The sequence below is a fragment of the Oryctolagus cuniculus genome, chromosome 1, assembly GCF_964237555.1.
Source record: "Oryctolagus cuniculus chromosome 1, mOryCun1.1, whole genome shotgun sequence".
Lineage (NCBI taxonomy): Eukaryota > Metazoa > Chordata > Mammalia > Lagomorpha > Leporidae > Oryctolagus > Oryctolagus cuniculus.
In genome coordinates, this window is record NC_091432.1 from 18,498,367 (window position 1) to 18,519,877 (window position 21,511).

Here is a 21,511-nt window from a genome sequence, read left to right on the forward strand (position 1 = left end):
AGGGCTGCCTTTGCAGCAAACCTTTGGTTATAACCACTTCTGCCATCATTGCTTTTATTTCTAATGTATCCTTTGTGGAAAAAGCCTAGAAAATGTATAGACATTTAACTTACAGGTATTTTTCTGTGGATAACTTTTTTTAAAAAAAGATTTTATTTATTTACTCATTTGAGAGAGTAGTGCAGAGAGAGACAGAGAGAAAGGTCTTCCATCCGCTGGTTCACTCCTCAAGTGGCTGCAACAGTCAGAGCTGGGCTGATCTGAATCCAGGAGCTAGGAGCCAGAAGCTTCCTCTGAGTCTCCCACCTGGGTGCAGGGGCCCAAGCACTTGGGCCCAACCAGCACCCATGTGGCATGCCATAACCGTAGGTGGAGGCTTAGCCTACTACGCCACAGCACTTGCCCAGATAACTGACTTTTAGTTCTGCATTTTTGTATTCCCATAAGTGTTTTTATTGTCACAACTTTTAGCCGTTTTCTAAAATAGGGTGATTTGTGACTAATTTCTGTGCTTTTTTTCCCCCCAAGATTTATTTTATTTATTTGACAGAGTTAGGGAGAGACAGAGATCTTCCATCCATTGGTTTACTCCCTAAATGGCTGCAATGTTCATGGCTGGGCCAGGCCAAAGCCAGGGGCCATGCACTTGGGCCATCCTCCGCTGCTTTCCCGGGTGTATAACAGGGAGCTGGATTAGGAGTGGAGCAGCCAGGACTTGAACTGGCTCCCATATGGGATGTCAGCGTCACAGATGGCAGCTGAACCAGCCATGCCATGGCACCAGCCTGTTCGTGCTTGCTTTTCCCACAAGCATGCTGAATTTAATTACTCTAACTCTAATGACCTGCCTAAAGAGAAGCATCCTTCTTCGTGTAATAACATCTCCATCTTGTTAGTTTGAAAGCAGTGTTGCTTTGTAGATTGTAAAAATGGATTTTAATAGCTTTGTAAACACTGCTAGTAAATATGCTTATGTTATTTTAAGTGAATAATAAAAACATGACAGTACCAGTAGGATTCCTTGAAATTTGTTGATTCTTTTTCAAAGGAATTCTTAAGCTTAAAAAGTCTAATTTGGTTGTTGACTCAGTTATTTCTTGGGCCAGGTAGCTTTCTATAGGAAGAGACCTGTTATCACCTCCAGCATACCTAGGAGAAAGTAGGACAAACCTAACTAGTAACCTAACCAGTCCCGGCTAAGGTTACTCTTTCCTGCCTGACAGTCAGTGGTGGTTGAATTGTGTACTGTGTGTCAGTGGCACAGTCTTCTCTCACCTAGCTTGTGTTTTCTTTATCATATCTATAATAGGATGGAAGAGAGTTCCTGCTACTTTTACCTCCAAAGTAGTGGGTCAGCAAGCCAGAGTCTCCAACAAAACAAAAAGTAGTTAGCTGCTGTTAACAATTTTATGTCTGGATGTTGGACAGAAAACAGTTTACATTCCTGGGTCAGGTGCATACAGATGTCAGGCAGTGTTACACAGGGTAGAACTTTTAAGCCTTACCATTTCTTATTGCCTATGGGTTTTTAGTTTTGTTTTTTCAAGTAACTATGTTTAGGAGTTCATTCATTTACTTCTTTACAGGCTGAACATAACTTCTTTTTTTCAAAGTTCCCTGTGTTATGAACTGAGCTTGGGTGAAGTGAAATCTTTGAGGTAAGGCAACCCTAATGGTAAAAATGGAAAGAAAGCCTATAAAAGTTGGTGAGCCTTCAGAGATAAAATTTTAGAGTCATTGCCTAAATATTGAAATGTCACCATTTGCTGTTTGGAGGGATGTGGAGCTAAATTGGGAACAGGAGCACACATCTGCCTTGACTACTAAGTATATCCATTTCTACTGCTCACCCATAATAGCATTTTTATGTGTGAATTTATATCACAACAATTTAGAGGAGGAGGGAGAGGAAGAGGAGACTTAGTCTGCGTTCTTCTGTCCTTCCCTTACATGTTGGAGTTTGTCCCTGGTAGGCTGCAGTGCTTTTTCACTGTTATCACTGTGGTGGCTTTGTTTGTTTGTTTGTTTACAAAGGTCATCAGAGAACTGAAAAGACTAAGTTATTTCCTGGTTATACTATCAAGAAAGAAGCCGAATGTTGCTATTTCATTTTATTTTCTTCTGTAAATTAAGATTCAGAGTTAGGGAAGAGATTTTGCCTGTGCCACCGGTGAACATTACTGAATCAAGGCTTTTTAGAGTTCTTCACACTGATGAGGAATAGGAGACAGCATACTCTGCCCTCAGCACCATCAGGAAAGGTAGTTAGTTGTATGTGAGCAGTGTTTCTGGTGGCCAGTGGTTGCCCTGCTTGGCTCTGGCCTGCTCCTGGTGATCTTACTGCTCCCCCTACGTGACTGTCGTCAAGTTACTTTGGGACCCCAAGCACTGTGCTCATTTGCCATCTTTGGCACATGGACACTAAGTTTAAAACCAAGCCCAATAGCCCAGTTCTTCTTTGCAAACATGAGGTGAGCTGTTTTTGCTTTAGGTAGTTTCAGGCTTTGGGAGACCTCAAAAACCAATTTGCATGGAGGAGTTTGGAGGATGTGAAACAAGTTTGTGTTTCTTCTGCTCTGTTGGCCACTGCTATCTTCATGGATCTGACACTCTATTTATCTGACAGTGCACTTAGTACTGCTTCGCCAGGGAAAATCACACAAAACAAGCCTGGCGCATCAGCACTTTCATTGTGTGCTGGGCTGAGCCTCCCTTCACATGGTCACATCCCCATTTTAATCCAATACTCCCTTTCCCTGCCCCTTCCCCAGTCCTGCCTCTTTCTGTGGCACTTACTGCTGGTTTCCCTGAGCTCCTGTTTCCACTTTGTGTTTTTTGTGGGGCCCAGGAAGCTAAAGCTGAGTGTATTTGTGGATCAGACAAGTGCAGCAAGTTAATATCATTGGCCTCTGAAGGGGAAAGTGAGGTGATGGCTGCGTTTAAGTTGGATTTCCTTCCAGAAATGATGGTGGATCATTGCTCTTTGAGTTCCAGTCCTGTGTAAGTATTTTTGTTGTCTAATTTTTATCATAAGCAGAGAAACTGGGATTTTTGTTTGTTTGTTGTTTGATGAAACTGCTCCCTTTCCTTAGAAGAGGAAAAAATAATTGGATAAGGAAGCTAAATTCTGAATTCTCTCATGCTATTTTCTACTGTAGTCTAATTCTGTCTTACTCCTGCTGAATTTCTTGAGGCTGTACCTAGGTTCTTTGCATAAAGGTGGACTTGATATATGACCAGCAACATCAGCTACAGTATTGGCTCCAGTTCCTTCAGGCTGTAGCGTTTTCTCATATGGTAGATTGCAAGGTTATTTTCTAAACTGTAGCTTTATTGCTATGGGTTGGGTGTATAATTTCAGATAATCTTTTAGGAAGGAAGTGGTTTATTTTGATTTTTAATTGCCAAATTCTTGAACTCAGAGAAGAGACCGAATAGGGTGTATTTAGTACTGTCTACAACATTCTGTATTAACATGCAAGTTATAATCCTGGAGCTTGCCCCCCCGCCAAGTGTAATTGAAGATGCAGCTCAGCACATGATTTTATGAATATCAGCTTGTCTGCTGCCTCCCAAAAAAAGAAAACTAGAACAATCTTGATTGACAATATTCTGAAATAAATTGAATTATGGGAATGAGAAACTTTGTTCATTTGCACTGCTGTGCAAGAACTGCATGATACACAACCAAAGTGCTGGTTTGGCCCTGAGTTGTAGCTGCAAGGAACCTAAATTCAGGACTTTGCAGGGAAGGGACCCATTTACAGCTCCTGATTTCAGTTGATTTAACTAGGCTTCAAAGTATCTTGTAAACTCAGGCAAATGAGCCTTAAGTTACTCAAAGCTAAGAATATGAAATGTTAGACTAGCCCCTAGGTAACAGGTGTGTGTTCAAGCCTTTGAAGTTAGACCTCAGTCTACCCTGGGATTAGGTGTAACAGGTGTGGGTATGCAGATACTTTGTAGAATAGTTTTCGGGGAGGAGGCTCCATGTTAGCACACTTGCTCTGTTGAAATTTATCCTGTGAGGGAGGTTATGGGGGGAAAAGCTGCTATAATCCAAAGTTGTACTTTGGAAATTTATATTTATTAAATAAAAGTTGGAAAAAAAAAAGAAATTTATCCTGTGCTTCCTCTGTGGTCTCCAGAATAATGGCAATGTAGATGTATGGGTTTTATGAAATTTTTTAACTTCTAAAGTTTTATTTTAGTACTATGTAACAGGTAAAATGATAATCATTATGAAGACTTTTAATACATAATAAAATTATTCCGTGTTCCAGGATATGTAATCTCTACAAATTGGTCTTTGTGACTTAAATTGCCTTTTATTTTCTTTTTTTTTCTTTTTTCTTTTTTTTTTTTGACAGGCAGCGTTAGAGAGAGACAGAAAGGTCTTCCTTTTTCCGTTGGTTCACCCCCCCAAGTGGCTGCTACGGCCGGCGCACTGTGCCGATCTGAAGCCAGGAGCCAGGTGCTTCCTCCTGGTCTCCCATGTGGGTGCAGGGCCCAAGGACCTGGGCCATCCTCCACTGCACTCCGGGGCCACAGGAGAGAGCTGGACTGGAAGAGAAGCAACCAGGACAGGATCTGGCGCCCCAACTGGGACTAGAACCCGGGGTGCCGGCGCTGCTGGCGGAGGATTAGCCTAGTGAGCCGTGGCGCCAGCTGACTTAAATTGTCTTTTATTGTAACGCTGTCTTTGTGTTTTGCCACTGCCAGTTTTTATTTTTTAGACACAGCATTTTTCTTAGCCGCTTTTTTCATGTTGAAGACATGAAAGGTTCGAGTAATTCAATACAATATTTTATGTAGTCTGGACCACAGATCACTGCATTAAAGTTACCTGGAACTTAAAAATCTTAATATTCTTATACTAGAGTAGGTCCCAAGGTTCTGTAGTTTAATAAGTAGTGTAGTGTAGAAAGCTGTGTAGTTTTCATGCACACTAAAGTTCTGAACCAGTGTTAATCAGCAAGTGGAATGTCATACCATTTTTTCCAAGTGTACTTGTATTTATTTTAGTTGTAAAGCCAACTGGGTATCAGCTATTGTCCCTGTTTTACAGATGAGAAACATAGTTGAGAGAGCTGTAACTGACTAGCCTGAGGAGAGCTGTTGTCAACTTTGGACCTGGAATGCAAGTTTAATGATACCCTCCATTTCTGCTCCCCAGACCAGCTGCCTCAGCGTCAGGGAGCAGTTACCCATCTACTTTTCCCAATCTTGCAGCTCCCCAGATCCATTCCCATAGGCATCACACACCAAAGATCCAGAACGGTGCTTGGAAGAAGAAAGTTCTTTCTTTTGGACAGGCAGAGTTAGACAGTGAGAGAGACAGAGAGAAAGTCTTCCTTCCATTGGTTCACCCCGCAAATGGCTGCTACGGCCTGTGCATTGCGCCGATCTGAAGCCAGGAGCCAGGTGCTTCCTCCTGGGTACTTGGGCCATCCTCCACTGCCTTCCCGGGCCACAGCAGAGAGCTGGACTGGAAGAGGAGCAACTAGGACAGAATCGTGCGTCCCGACCAGGACTAGAACCCGGGGTGCTGGCGCCGCCGGCGGAGGATTAGCCTAGCGAGCCTCAGTGCCAGCCTAGGAAGTTCTTAAGAATGGTCTTGTCAGTTCTTTTTGGATTTTGCTACCCTTTACTTCAGTGGGAGGGTAAATCAGTAATTTTCTGGATGCAGTGGTTTTGCCTGGGGATGTTATCTAAAAATGTACTTTATTTCAAAATTTCTTTACAACAGTGATGAAGTGGTGGAGGAAGTCTGGAGAGGCCAGGGGATCTGGGTCCTACTTTCTATTCTTAGTGTTATCAGTGTCCTTGATTCTCAGATCACTCTTAACCCATTACACCATGGATCTGATACTATTTATTTGTTAAGCTCCCACTGATTCCCCTTAATTTGCTTGTACCCTAGGATATGGGTGTTCTCCAAGGGTTGTGCCTCATCTCTTTGCCTTTAGCTCTCCCATTGTTTAAGGGGAGACTGATGTGATTCTCAGATCTCTGTACTTTTACCCCAAATGTCTCCTGAGTTCTCTGACTTTATGTGGGGGTGTCCAATGAGCTGTTTTAGAATAAAGGCATCTCCATAAACAACATTGCTCTAGAACCCAAGAGTTAATAATAATTTCTTTTTCTTCCTCACCTTAGAGTTCAAGTGAACTCCGAGTATTAATGGAGCATGACCCAGAATTTCTTAGCATTGCCCAAGACTGTGCCCTAATCTTAGGAGCTACTTAATGCAAGAACCTCTTCATCTCCACATTTCCCACACAGTACTTCATCAAAATTTTTGTCAGGTGTTTTTTTTTTTTTTTTTTTTTTTTAATTTCCTTGACAGATTGAATTAGACACGGAGAGAAAGGTCTTCCTTCCATTGGTTCACCCCCAAAATGACTGCCATGGCCGGTGCTGTGCTGATCCAAACCCAGGAACTAGGTGCTTCCTCCTGGTCTCCCATGCGGGTGCAGGGGCCCAAGCACTTGGGCCATCCACCACTGCCCTCCCAGGCCACAGTGCAGAGCTGGACCAGAAGAGGAGCAACCGGGACTAGAACCCAGCGCCCATATGTGATGCTGGTGCTGCAGGCAGAGGATTAACCAAGTGAGCCACAGCGCCGGTTTCCCCCCTCATTTTTTTTTTTTTTTTTTTTTTTTTAAGATTTATTTATTTATTTGAAAGGCAGAGGCAGAGAGAAAGGTCTTCCATCCACTGGTTCATTCCCTAGATGGCCACAACGGCCTGAGCTGTGCCGATCAGGAGCCAGGAACTTCTTCTGTGTCTCCCATGCGGGTGCAGGGGACCAAGGACTTGGCCCATCTACTGCTTTCCCGGGCCTTGACAAAGAGCTGGATCAGAAGTGGAGCAGCTGGAACCCGAAGTGGCGCCCATATGGGATGCCGGCACTGTAAGCCGTGACTTTACCTGCTATGCCACAGTACCGGCTCAGCCAGGTATTTTTTAAAAGACGAATCTGGGACAGCAGTTAGAATGACTCTTGGGACACCCACATCCCGTATCGGAATGGTTGGGTTGAGCCACAGCTCCTCTACTTCCTATCCAGTTTCCTGCTAATGGGCACCCTGAGAGGCATCAGGTGATGGCCAAAGAACTTGGGTCCCTGACACCCACCTGGGAGGACCTGGATTGAATTCTCAGCTTCTGGCTTCTGTGTGACCTAGCTCTAGCAGTTTAGAACATTTGGGGAGTGAACCAGCCAATGGAATCTCTTTTTCTTGCTTTTGACTAAATGAAAAATAAATTAATTTTTAATGGCAAATATGATCATTCTTTTTTGAAATCTTGGAATAAATTTAACCATGTCAGTATAACATGGAAAACTATACCTGTGTTTCTCTAATCTATTTCTTTTTTCAAAAAAAGATTTATTTATTTATTTGAAAGTGAGAGTTACACAGAGAAAGGAGAGGCAGAGAGAAAAAAATCTTTTTCAAAAAGATTTATTTATTTATTTATTTATTTGAAAGGCAGAGTTAGAGGCAGAGGCAGAGAGAGAGGTCTTCCATCCACTGGGTCACTCTCCAGTCTGCTGCAATGGCCAGGACCATGCCAATCTGAAGGCAGGAGCCAGGACTTCCTCCGAGTCTGCTACACGGTGCAGGGGCCCAAGGACCTGAGCCATCTTTTACTGCTTTACCAGGCCACAGCAGAGAGCTGGATTGGAAGTGGAACAGCTGGGACTCGAACCAGCACCCATATGGGATGCTGGCACCACAAGCTGCAGCCCCACCTGCCATGCCACAGGGCGGGCCCCTCTCTAATCTATTTCTTTATTCTTACAGATTTTCTTTTTTTTCTTCTAATATTCTTTGTTCTTCCCCCAACCTTTTCTTTTCTACTGTCACCTCACCCTCCTCTTCCCTCTTGTCAGTCCTAACCATTCCATCAGCATGGTTTTCATTCCTCCTTGCCACATAATGCTTTTTTTTCCCCTTAAGATTTATTTATTTATTTGAAAGACAGAGAGATACAGGGAGGCGGTGGGGGAGGGGGCGGGGGACGGGTCTTCCATCTGCTGGTTTACTCCCTAGATGGCTGTAATGGCCGGAGCTGTGCCGATCCGAAGCCAGGAGTCAGGAGCTTATCATGGGTCTCCCAAATGGGTGTAGGGACCCAAGGACTTGGGCCATCTTCTACTGCTTTCCCAGCGCATAGCAGAGAGCTGGATCGGAAGTGGAACAGCTGGGACTCGAACTGGTGTCCATATGGAATGCTGCCACTGAATGCTGGCACTGCAAGTGGCAGCATTACCCACTGTGCTACAGCTCTGGCCCCAGCCACATAGCGCTTTTTCCAGCCCTTGTCCAGCTTAAATCTCTCACCCTACGGATAACATAAAGGCTCATTAGCCACTTCTTTCACACAACGTTCATACGTCTCTTAAAGGATTTATCCAGGATTATGGTTCTGTCCTTCTACTCATTCAGTGCCATCGCCTTCAGGGCAGGAATTGCTCTGTCCTTTTTATAGCCTTTTGGTGTGTGGAATCTGGCACCATAACAGGAGCTTGGGAAATAGAGTTGAATGAATAGTATGCCCTTTGAGGGATTTTGTAATTAAACATGATTGCAGAAGTAAGGACACCAAACACTTTCTCCATACCTCAGGGAAAAAAACGGAAAACCTTCAAAAGCAGATTGTTAACTGTTCTGTTGTTGAATGGTGATGTTAAATCCTTTACGGATAGCTTTTTCTAGTACTGAACACCCCAAGTGATAGAAGGATCTTCCTTTATCCAAATGAAAATGACTTCCTTGGATCATAGATACATTCTGTGTTATCCTCACTAGAGAGTAGCTGGTAACTAGCCTGGCCAATGGTCCTGGGCCCTTTAATTCTGATTCACTTGTGTTCCAGTTTTCCCACAGCACAGTATGTGAGCCACATGAGGGTGGGTGGAGACTGAAATTTGGAATGTGACAGTATTTATTCCTACTGGGGAGGTAGAGGGACTGGTGAGTATGTAATTTTTCTGTTTGTATAGTGAACAAAACAACAGGTGATAAGGGAAGAGAATGAAAAATGAATAATAAAAAGGTTTCTGAAATGATTTTTAAACAAGTGTGATGCTCCTGTTTGCCACCTTGTTGGTCTTCAAGGAATACACTCTAACATATAGGAAAGGGTTTTCTTTTTAAATTTATTTCTTTATATAAAGGGAAGAGATTTTATATATTTCATATATATGAAACAGTTTTCAGGATATGTGTGAGCTGGAATATAATGTAATTAGGAGCTTTGAAGCCAAAATACTTGGAAATTCCATCTTTCTGGTTCCGGGATATGCTCTTTACCTTATAACTTCCTTGCAGTGTGGCTTCGCATTGCCACTGTCCTTCCAACCTGCCCTCTGATTTCCCCCTCATCAGGATATAATTCACATACCCTAAAATTTACACTTTTTTTTTTTTTTTTGACAGGCAGAGTGGACAGTGAGAGAGAGAGAGAGACAGAGAGAAAGGTCTTCCTTTGCTGTTGGTTCACCCTCCAATGGCCGCCGCGGCCGGCGCCCTGCGGCTGGCGCACCGCGCTGATCCGATGGCAGGAGCCAGGAGCCAGGTGCTTTTCCTGGTCTCCCATGGGGTGCAGGGCCATCCTCCACTGCACTCCCTGGCCACAGCAGAGGGCTGGCCTGGAAGAGGGGCAACCGGGACAGAATTCGGCGCCCGACCAGGACTAGAACCCTGTGTGCCGGCGCCGCTAGGCAGAGGATTAGCCTAGTGAGCCGCGGCGCCGGCCTAAAATTTACACTTTTAAATGGCACAATTAGTTTTTTTTTCTTTTTTTTTTTATTGCATTCACAAATGTTTATCCATTACGTCAACTAATTCCCAAACATTTGCAGCATTCCAAAAAAGAAACCCTGTACCCATTAGTGACAATTCTTCCCCCACCCCCATTCTTAGGCAACCACTACCTTTTCTGTCTATAGGTTCACCTGTTCTGCATGTCATAAAAATAGAATCATACAATATGTGACCTTCTGTGACTGACATTCATTTAGCTTAATATTTTCAAAGTTCATCTGTGTTGTACCATGATTCACTGTCTCTTGCCATAGTCCTTTCACCTGTCTATATAACTCACACTCTCTCTGGTTATAACTTTTCTACTCTGACTTCACTAACTACCTCTTTCTGCTAATCAGTATAAGAATTGATAGACCAGTACTGTCCAGTAGAAATATGTGACAACAGTGTTCTCATGTGGCTAGTGCAACTGAAGAATGGAGTTTTTAAAATCAAATGGAAATGGCCATGTGTGGTAGATGTATTGTTTGGGGCAGTTGCAGGGGAGCCTGACTGGCCAGGCTCTCCCTCTGTTTTAAACATAGGCTGCTGCAGATGATAAGTTTTAGTCCAGCCAATGGATCCACTTGCCATTGGGTTAAGACTCATTCTGGGGCCAGTGAATGAAGGGGAAAGGATAGAGCATTTGTACTGACCTGATTTGAGAGGGAAACAATAGGAGAAAGAAAAGAGAGAGTTGCAATCAGAAGACATGCATGCTTTGAAGATAAAGCCCTTTGTTCTCCCCTTCCCTGTCCGTCCTCCACATAGAATCTTTATTCTATTTTCCCATGGCATATTTCATCAGGAATTAAGGTGGACAAGGTAGCTTCTGGTCCTAATTTTTCGTACTTGGTCGTTCTTAATGATTTGCCTCTTAAAGTAGTTACTGTTATTATTGCTTCTGCTGCCAAAAGTAGAAACATAATTTAACAGGTTGGTGTCCTACCTTCCCCTTAAACACGTGTCTGCTTCTCCTCTCCCTCCTTCCCTCACTGCTGTAGGCCCTGATTTTCCTTTCTTCCTTCCTGCTCCCAGGTCAGGGCTAGCAGTATGCCCACAGAAGGTAAGAATTTCCGTAGACTTGCCGCTTAGGAATGATAGGAACACTATAGATACTTCTCCAGAGGGCTACTGAATTCACTGGTTTTTGAGTGGTTATAATAAATATACACAATTCAGGCGCTAGCATTCAACAGATCAGTTAAGATACCATAGTGCTTTCTGCAAAGCTTGGGTTTGAGTTCTGGCTCTGCTTCCAATTCCCGTTTCCTGCTGATGTACCCTGGGAGACAGCAGGTAAGAGGTCAGGTGGTTGCATCCCTGCCATCCACTGGTTCTGGGCTCCTGGCTATTGCTGGCATTTGGGGAGTGAACCAACAAATGAGAGATCCTCCCTCACCCCATTCATGATCATTCTCCTGAGGAGTACTTCATTGAGTGGAGAGGTAAGGCACAAATTTGAGAATGTGTTTATTGATACATAGAGAAAATGGATGACTATAGGGAGTTCGGCATATTATGCTAGAGTCACATCCTCAGGCGGCCTTTTTTTTTTTTCTTCAATGTACTGCTTTTATTTGAAAGGCAGAGACCAACATTTCTGTCTTGAGCCATCATCATCTGCAGCCTCCCATTAGCAGGAAGCTGAAATTGAGAGCAGAGCCAAGCATTCCAGTAATGGGATGTGGACTTCAGAGGCAGGTATCTTAACTGGTACAGCAGTTAAATGCAGCCCTGGCCCAGTAACTTTTTTTTGTAGTGGTTCCTTTTTTTTTTTTTTTTTTTTTTTTTTAAAGAATTTATTTGAGAGGAGAGTTACAGAGAAAGAGACAGATCTTTTATCCACTGGGTCACTCCCTAACTGGCCTCAATGGCTGGAGCTAGGCTGATCTGAAGCCATGAGCTTCTAGGTCTCCCACATGGGTGCAGGAGCCCAAGCACTTGGGCCATCTTCCTCTGCTTTCCCAAGCCATTAGCAGGGAGCTGGGTTGGAAGTGGAACAGCTTGAACATGAACTGGCACCCATATGGGATGCTGGCGCCACAGGTGGAGGCTTAACCTACTATGACACAGTGTACTGGCCCCCAGTGGTTACTTTTGACCTTCAGCGTAACATGTATACTAAAAGTATATAAGATGGAAAATGGAAGAGCATTCATTGTTGCTTATCTCTTCAGACAGAGTAGTAGGTGAGAAAGCATTTGTGCCTGCTTATTACGTAGACCCAAGAATACATGTGGCTGCTTCTCTCTTGTTTTATATCTGTAGCTTCATTTATGTCACCATGAGCTCCAAGGAAATCGCCCATTTTTTTCTTATTCACCAGTGTCTGCCACATCTAACAGAGCACCTAGCCTGTGTTAAGTAAGTGCCCAATATTTTCCGAAGGAAGGAGTAAGACAAGGCATGGCTCTAGTGTATGATGTCTGCAGCATCTTGAGCCTGGCCTAATAATTGGGAAGTGCTTCTCCAAGTGCAGTGAAGGCACATGTTTCATGTCACACCACCCTCTCTTAGAAAAGAAAGAGTGATTTAATAGACAAGTACAGTAATGTATGAATTTTTATTTTGTATTTTTAGATTGAACAGATAAAATCACTAAAGTATTAAGTTTGAAGATTGCCCCTGGCCCTCAGGCCACACTTTGAACAGCACTGCTGTGGGGAATTCTGGTGATATAACTGGTATACAAGGGGGAAAGGACGGCTTGGGGAGTAGAATAGACATTAAGAACTAGAGGAGGATTTGGAAAGAAAAAGAAGAGAAAAGGAGCACGTTGTATAGACTCCTGAGTCTGCAGAATTTTTAGATCATCCGTAATCCAAATATACTGACTGTATTTATGAAGCTTTTACACTGCACGGTGATGTAGAAAGTTTAGAGATGGCACACAAACACAGCAAGAAAGAACAAGGGGACACAGCTGTAATACAAATCAAGGACCCCCTGCCTCTACCTAGAAATAGCTGTCAGCTTCCTCACTGCAGAACATATCTGAGCACCATTGGGGTTCCATGTTAACCCTCCTTAAGATAGAAATTTGACCAAAGATTAGCAACATTTTAGTAAAAATGCTGTTAAAGCTGGTAATTAAAGTTGTTGGTGGCAGGTTGTAGGGAGTGATACCCACTATTTCAATGGCCATGGTGGGGTTTTTGTCATAATGGTATCCTGATTTCTTTTGGAACATTAGGATTATACTTCTAAAAGCAGTTATTTTTTTGCAACGACCTGCCACTTGTGGTTTTAAATGAACAGATAAAGGTAAACCATGTATTCCAAATGGTTAAAAATGTGTCCCAAAACGTGTGGAAGAAAAAGAATGTAGATTTGGGCTGCCACTATAGCCCGCAGCAGGTTAAAGCTGCTGCTTCAGAGTGCTGGTGTGAGTCCCGACTGCTGCTGTTCCAATCCAGCTCCCTTCTAATGTGTCTGAGAAGGCTGTGGGTACTTGAGCCCCTGCCACCCACGTGAGAGACCTGGACAGAGTTCTTGGTTCCTGATTCAGCGTGGCTGAGACCTGGCTGTTGTGGCCATTTGGAAAGTGAACCAGCAGATGGAAGAGCTGTCTGTCTGTCTGTCTCTGTCTCTCTCTCTCTCTCTCTCTTTTTAAGATTTATTTATTTACTTGAAAGAGTTACACAAAGAGAGAAGGCGCTTCTTTGGGTCTCCCACACCGGTGCACTTGGGCCATCCTCCACTGCTTTCCCAGGCCATAGCAGAGAGCTGGATCAGAAGAGGAGCAGCTGGGACTCGAACTGGTGCCCATATGGGATGCCGGCACTGCAGGCGGCAGCTTTACCCACAGTGCCACAGCACTGGCTGTGTCTTTTAAAGCTGTCTCTTTAAACTTCCCTCTATTTGTCCTTCCACCTTTCAAATAAATGAGTCAGGAAAAGTAGGAGGAGGAAAGTCAGGTAAGAGAGGATAGATTGATCCTGTAGCAATCAAATAATCATAGGCTATAATAGCTACTCAAATTTGGGAGCCCACTTTGCACACAACACTAATTTTGCTGGGGCTAACTAATTAAGGGGAATTGTTGAGCAAGGAATTTCTCCCATCCCCCATTTGAGTGTTCACATGGAACTAATTGTATCTGCAAGAATGTTCAGGAAATAGTTTCTGCCTTCAAGGAGCTGTCAGTATTGTTGGGATAGATACAGTCAGATTATGCTAAAAAGTGTTACCTTCTGGGGTGAAGGTAGAAATTTAGTGCTATTTGAGTCCCAGGATGTAGCTAACTGCTTAACTTAGAAGAAGCAGGGAGTTGTCACAGACTAGTGTGCCATTTGCCTTCAAGCTTAGGACATTAATTAAGTTAGTGTTACACTTGGCAATGGGAATGTGACAGTAGCCTGCCTGTGTTCAGTTCTAAGAGATTTAGGAATCTGCTTGAGGTTAGGATAGTACAGCAGGTTCAGGTCACAGCTGCTCTACTTTGTTTGTTGTTAAAGATTTATTTATTTATTTATTTGAAAGGCAGTTACAGAGAGGCAGAGAGAGAGGTCTTCCATCTACTGGTTCACTCCCTAAGTGGCCACAATGGAGCTATGCTGATCTGAAGCCAGGAGCCAGGAGCTTCTTCCAGGTCTCCCACGTGGGAGCAGGGGCCCAAGGACTTGGGCCATCTTCTGCTGCTTTCCCAGGCCACAGCAGAGATCTGGATAGGAAGTGGAGCAGCCAAGACTCAAACGAACACCCATATGGGATGCTGGCACTCAGGCAGTGGCTTTACCTGCTATCCCACAGTGCTGGCCCCAGCTGCTTCATTTCTGATTCAGCTCCCTGCTAATGCACCTGGGAAAGCAGTAGAAGATGCCTCAAATTCTTGGATCCCTGCACCCACATGGAAGACCCAGGTGGAGCTCTGGGCTCCTGGCTTCTATTCAGCCCAACTGAAGCTATTGAAGCCATTTGGGGATTAAACCAACAAATGGAAGATTATCTCCCCCCAACTCTGCTTTTCAAATAAATACATAAATTTTAAAAAAGATTCAAGAACTCAATGATGAAAGGTTGAACTGCTTTCACAGTTCAGCATTCTTGAGGATCTTCAAACACTAGAAGACAGCAGTGAGGCCCACGCCACAGCTCACTAGGCTAATCCTCCGCCTGCGGTGCCGGCACCCCGGGTTCTAGTTCCAGTTGGGGAGCCGGATTCTGTCCCGGTTGCTCCTCTTCCATTCCAGCTCTCTGCTGTGGCCCAGGAGTGCAGTGGAGGATGGCCCAAGTGTTTGGGTCCCTGCACCCGCATGGGAGACCGGGAGGAAGCACCTGGCTCCTGGCTTTGGATCAGCACAGTGCGCCAGCCATGGCGGCCATTAGGGGAGTGAACCAACGGAAGGAAGACCTTTCTCTCTCTCTCTCTCACTGTCAATAACTCTCTGTCTAACTCTGCCTGTCCAAAACACACACACACATACACACACACCACAAACGACAGCAGTGGTAGAGAAACTGCTGATTTTCCTTTAAAGAATGTTGGTATTTTTTAATATTGGAAATTAAGAACCCCAAAACTTGAATGTGTTCATATTATTTCTGGATTAAACAGCAAATGCTAAAAGGAAAGCTAACTAAACTAGTTATTTTGAATGTAGGTTATTAATGGTTTAGATGAATGTTGAGAGAAACAATTTGAAAAAGTGGCAAGAGAAAGGCCTTAAAATAGATGAAATGGTTTTAAGTGGAAACATTTGTAGTCCAAGAATTACCCTAAGGTCTTGGTTGCGGCAGGGGTGGTAAGAGTGAAGGAACATTCCGAGTTCAGTGTGATAGGAATGGAGGAACTTTTAGACATTAAAATGGTTATGGTTGATAAGAGATTTTAACTAGTAAAGACTTAGTAAAATAGCAAGTAAACTGGATAATTTTTTTTAAAGATTTATTTTCAGGGGCCAGTGCTGTGGCACAGGTTAAAGCCCTGACCTGCAGCGCCAGCATCCCATATGGGCACTGGTTCGAGTCCCGGCTGCTCCACTTCCAATCCAGCTCCCCGCTAATGTGCCTGAGAAAGCAGTGGAGGATGGCCCAAGTGCTTGGGCCTCTGTACCCATGTGGGAAACCCAGGTGAAGCTCCTGGCTCCTTACTTTGGCTTGGCCCAGCCCCCTTTGTCACTATTTGGGGAGTGAACCAGTGGATGGAAGACTTCTCTCTCTGTCTCTACCCCGCTCTGTAACTCTGCCTTTCAAATGCATACAAATAAAAACTTTATTTAAAAAAGGTTTATTTCATTTATTTGAAAGGCAGAGAGAAAGGTCTTCCATCTGCTGATTCACTCCCCAAATGGCCTCAACAGCTAGGACTGAACCAGGCTGAAGCCATGAGCCAGGAGCTTTTCCCAGGTCTCCCACATGGGTACAGGGGCCTAGCACTTGGACCATCCTCCACTGCTTTCCCAGGCACATTAGCAGGGAGCTGGATCGGAGGTAGAGCAGCTGGGACTCATATGGTGCCCATATTGGAATACCAGCACTGCAGTGGGTGGCTTATCCTACTACGCCACAACGCCACTGCCTAACTTGATAATTTAGAAACCAAAAAGTATTGAATTATGACAACATTATGTTTATGTCAGCCATTTGTAGAGTTTAAGAAGTAAAGCTATGTTTTAAGTTAGAGGCCTAACTCAAGAGCAATAAGATTATACTAGAAAGGTCAGCATTTGAGTCAAAGATTTATTTTATTTATTTGAAAGAGTTACACAGAGAGACGGGAGGCAGAGAGAGAGAGAGAGGTCTTCCATCCTCTGGTTCATTCCCCAATTGGCCGCAATGGCCAGAGCTGTGCCGATCAGGAGCCAGAAGCTTCCTCCAGGTCTCCCACGCGGGTTCAGGGGCCCAAGGACTTGGGCCATCTTCTACTGCTTTCCCAGGCCATAGCAGAGAGCTGGATCGGAAGTGAGCAGCCAGGACTAGAACCGGCGCCCATATGGGATGCCAGTGCTTCAGGCCAGGGTGTTAACCCGCTGCACCACAGCGCCGGCCCCTTGAGTCAATTCTTGGAAATTAGGCCTTAGAAATCAGGTACTTCTGTTCTAACATCTCCTGAAAAGGAAACTCCATCTATCACTGTACTTAAATTCTGAATCTTATCCTTAGTCAACAGTCCTTTATTATTTTATGGACATTTTAAAAGTATCTCTGTTTTGTTAACTATGCTTAAGGATCACTAAAACTTGATGTTGCTTTGAGGGCTTTTCTCTTTAAGTTGCTCTGAGAATTCTTAGGCTAGACAAAGAATGAGTGACACTGTTAGTTGCCTCTTTAAAATCCAGGATGTCCTAATCATGATGCTGACTTTTGTTTGGCATCCAATTAAGTAGACATCCATGGTGAGGGAAGACCAGGAAACTGGTAAAGTGAATGGAAGTAGTGAAAGGGGTACAATTTTTTTTTTCCTCTTTCAGAAAGTAGTTGAGATCTTAAAAAACTTTCTGGAAAGTAACATGAATATGTAATATACTTCATTTTATCTCATGCAGCTCAAAGAAAATGAACGGCACCCTGGACCACCCAGACCAACCGGATCTTGATGCTATCAAGATGTTTGTGGGCCAGGTTCCCAGGACCTGGTCTGAGAAGGACTTGAGGGAACTCTTTGAACAGTATGGTGCTGTCTATGAAATCAATGTCTTAAGGGATAGGAGCCAAAACCCTCCTCAGAGCAAAGGTGAGGACTCTGGATTTTTGACAGAACAAAGAATTAGATTTTTCTGTTAATTTCTACTACATGCATTCATTCTCTTCTTTTTACTGCCAGGATACTCCTGAAGTCATACAGGGAAAAAGTGAATCCTCTTAGAGTGACTCTTTCTTCCGATTCAGACACATTTAATGGCTTAAAAATAAAAAGTTAAGGTGACATGATGATAATTTGTAAATCACATCTTGAGCAGTTCTTTTTTAGAGCTCTAAATTCAAGACATAGACCGATGTGAATATCTCACTTGATCTTCGCGGTGGGTTGACGAGAGTAAGCTGAAAGAGGACCATCCACATACCATAGATTTCCTATTAATGTCATATAGAGGTCCTTCAGGATTGGTCTATCAGACAAGAAGGACTTGTTTAGATGACTTGTTTTCTGTAGCCTAAAAATAAACAAAAGAAGAAAAGCCGAGCTGCTTCCAGAAACAACAGCAGAGTGAATGCTTGGAGGACCCATGGTCAACAGGCATAGCTTTGCCCTTGCCCCCACCAGACAAGCGACCGATTTCAGAGTCATTTTCTGAACGCTGTCCTAAGTACAGATGTGAATAAGCATGATTCACATGTTTGAAACCGGCTTAATAGCAGAATATCTAGAAGCAGAAATATTTTCTCTTTATGATATAGTTAACCAAAAATATAAAATATATAGTTTTCTGAAATGACTGGCAGTGTAATATTAAATAATTTAAAAATCCTAACTGCAGCGTGATTTGGAAGGCATCTCTTGTGTCACAGTAATAAGAGTGTCAGAACGTTGAAGCCCGAGATTTCCAAGGCATACTCCCCCCCCGCCCCCACTATCACAAAGCACAAAGTATATGTACTTCAGGCAGCATCATGTGCAGTTAGAAGCTTAATTATATTTGATGAGAACCAAGAATTCAGAAAAGATGTTAAGAGGTTCTTGCTGTTAAGTCATTTTATAATTCAGTACATGACAGTTATGTTTGAGGCATCTGTTGGAAGCTGGCTACCGTGTAGGTAGTGGTTTGTTCTGAGACAGCAAGGGCAGAAAGAGTTCCTGGTAGACGACAGGCTGCAAGCCCTTTGTCGTCTTTGTGACAGTGTCACCTTGCCCAGTAAACTACCTGGTGCTGTAAGTAGAATAGAGTGACACATGACCTTTATAAAGGAAGCCATCTTTCCCAGAGCCGTAAATATAAGCAGGAGGAGGCGGACACAGCAAAGAAAATGTTTTAAAAAGAATCCTGTTTCCTGCTAAGTTCTTGGGCCGGCGCCGCGGCTCACTAGGCTAATCCTCCGCCTAGCGGCGCCGGCACACCGGGTTCTAGTCCCGGTCGGGGCACCGGATTCTGTCCCGGTTGCCCCTCTTCCAGGCCAGCCCTCTGCTGTGGCCCGGGAGTGCAGTGGAGGATGGCCCAGGTGCTTGGGCCCTGCACCCCATGGGAGACCAGGAAAAGCACCTGGCTCCTGGCTCCTGCCATCGGATCAGCGCGGTGCGCCGGCCGCAGCGCGCTGGCCGCGGCGGCCATTGGAGGGTGAACCAACGGCAAAGGAAGACCTTTCTCTCTGTCTCTCTCTCTCACTGTCCACTCTGCCTGTCAAAAAAAAAAAAAAAAATTAAAAATAAAAAATAAAAAGAATCCTGTTTCCTGCTAAGTTCTCTTTTCCTCCCTCCCATCTCCTTTTCCTCTTTCCCCTCTCTCCATCTCTCCGTACTTCCCTCTCCTCCCTCCCCCCCCTTCTTTTCTTTCAGCCAGTTTTAATAAAGCAACCTTTTCTTTTAAATGCCAATATGCCAGTGTAACTCTTTTAAATGCCAATATGTCAGTGTAACAAAATGCTCTAGGAATTGTTTGTTTTCAAAGGATGGGTTTGATTTTGTGAACTCTACCTTGTTGCAGGGTGCTGTTTTGTTACGTTTTACACCCGTAAAGCTGCATTGGAAGCGCAGAATGCTCTTCACAACATGAAGGTCCTCCCAGGGGTAAGAAAGCGCCTACTTAGAAACGGGATTATGGTAGCTGCTTGATTTTTTTTTATTTATTTATTTTTGACAGGCAGAATGGACAGTGAGAGAGAGAGAGAGAGAGAGAGACAGAGAGAAAGGTCTTCCTTTGCCGTTGGTTCACCCTCCAATGGCTGCCGCGGCCGGCGTGCTGCGGCCAGCGCACCGCGCTGATTCGATGGCAGGAGCCAGGTACTTATCCTGGTCTCCCATGGGGTGCAGGGCCCAAGCACTTGGGCCATCCTCCACGGCACTCCCAGGCCACAGCAGAGAGCTGGCCTGGAAGAGGGGCAACCGGGACAGAATCCGGCGCCCCGACTGGGACTAGAACCCCGTGTGCCAGCGTCGCAAGGCGGAGGAAGTTGGATTGGAAGCAGAGTAGGCAGGACTTGAACTGGCACCCTGATATGGAATGTGGGTATTCCCGCAGTGTCTTGACCTGCTGTGTCACAGTGCCCACCCCTGGTGGTAGTTTTGATAGATGGGATATGCAGTCAGTTCTCTGTTTGCTGTGGGTTCCACAGCTGCAGATTCAAGCAACCATGGATGGGAAATATTTTTTCCTTGTCATTACTCCCCTAAACAACAGTTTAACAGCTATTTCCATTTTATTTTTTTTAAGATTTATTTATTTATTTGAAAGGCGGAGTTTACAGGTAGGGGTGGTCTTCCACCCACTGGCCGGTATACTGCCCAGATGGCTGCAGCGGCCGGAGCTGCGCTGATCCGAAGTCAGGAGCTTCCTCCAGGTCTCTCACGCGGGTACAGGGGCCTAAGCAGTTGGGCCATCTTCTGCTTTCCCAGGCCACAGCTGGATTGCAAGTGGAGCAGCTGGGATTTGAACCAGTGCCCATATGGGATGCTGGCACTGCAGACCGGGGCTTTAACCTGATGTGTCACAGTGCTGACCCCTGCTATTTCCATTTTATTAGCTATTATCAGTAATCTGGAGATGATTAGAAGCTGTATGTAGGTTATATGCAAATACTGTGCTATTTTATGTAAGGGGCTTGAGCATCCACAGATGTTGATGTTTGTGTAGGGTCAGGGAACTATTTCCCCATGGATACTGAGGGACACAACTATACTTACACACATAATAAGGACACACCAATAACCATATATCCAGGAATTGGTGTAAAGGAGGCATAAATGGAGTTCGAAGAAGATGGGCTGTAAATAGTTCTCTTTCAGCCAAGATTCTAAGATATTTTGACTTCTGAATTCACATTCCAGTATCTTTTTTTTTCCCCAAAGATTTATGTATTTATCTGAGAGGCAGAATTATGGGGGACAGGGCGGAGACAGGTCTTCCATCAGCTGGTTCACTCCCCAAATGATTGCAACAGCCAGAGCTGGGCTGGTCTGAATCCAGGAGCTTCTTTTGGGTCCCCCACACAGGTACAGGGACCCAAGCTCCTGAGCCATCCTCCACTGCTTTCCAAAGCCATCAGCAGTGAGCTGGATCAGTAGTGGAGCAGCTGGGACTCCAACTGGTGCCCATGTGGGATGCTGGGTGCTGTAGGCAAAGGCTTAACCTACTACACCACAGTGCTGACCCTTTCACTATCTTTTTTTAAAGAAGTGTTTTGGGTCCTCTCACATTTCACTTCTTTTATTTATTTCAAATAGTTATACAGAGAGAAGGGGAAGCAGAGAGAGAGAGAGTACGAGGTTTTCCATTGTTTGGCTCTCTCCCCAATTGGCCACAAAGGTCAAAGCTGCACCAATCAAGAGACAGGAGCCAGGAGCTTCTTCTGGGTCTCCCATGTGGGTTCAGGGGCTCAAGCACTTGGGCCATCTTCTTTCCCAGGCCATAGCAGAGAGCTGTATCGGAAGTGGAGCAGCTGGGTCTTGAACCCGTGCCCATATGAGAGGCCAGCACTGTAGGTCTGTAGGCGGAGTCTTTACAAGCTACACCACCGTACTGGTCCCTCCATTTTTAATTTTTTTTTTTTATTTATTTATTTTTTTGACAGGTAGAGTGGATAATGAGAGAGAGAGA

At 44.4% G+C, this 21,511-nt stretch overlaps 1 protein-coding gene across 28 annotated transcripts in view; it reads left to right on the top strand.

The window, feature by feature from the left end:
* The window catches only part of CELF1 (CUGBP Elav-like family member 1), a 104,216-nt gene that overhangs the window by 62,503 nt on the left and 20,202 nt on the right, over positions 1-21,511 (top strand). For 15 of the 28 annotated variants that reach the window (XM_070070511.1, XM_017346474.3, XM_070070498.1 and 12 more), the window contains 2 exons: positions 17,309-17,496; positions 19,403-19,485. In XM_070070511.1, coding sequence (XP_069926612.1) covers positions 17,319-17,496; positions 19,403-19,485 — 261 coding nt within the window. In that variant the 5' untranslated portion in view covers positions 17,309-17,318. Of the gene's footprint in view, positions 1-1,586; positions 1,659-2,848; positions 3,001-17,308; positions 17,497-19,402; positions 19,486-21,511 lie in introns of all 28 variants that reach the window. The other 13 variants (XM_017346459.3, XM_008270634.4, XM_017346470.3 and 10 more) reach the window with 3 other exon arrangements.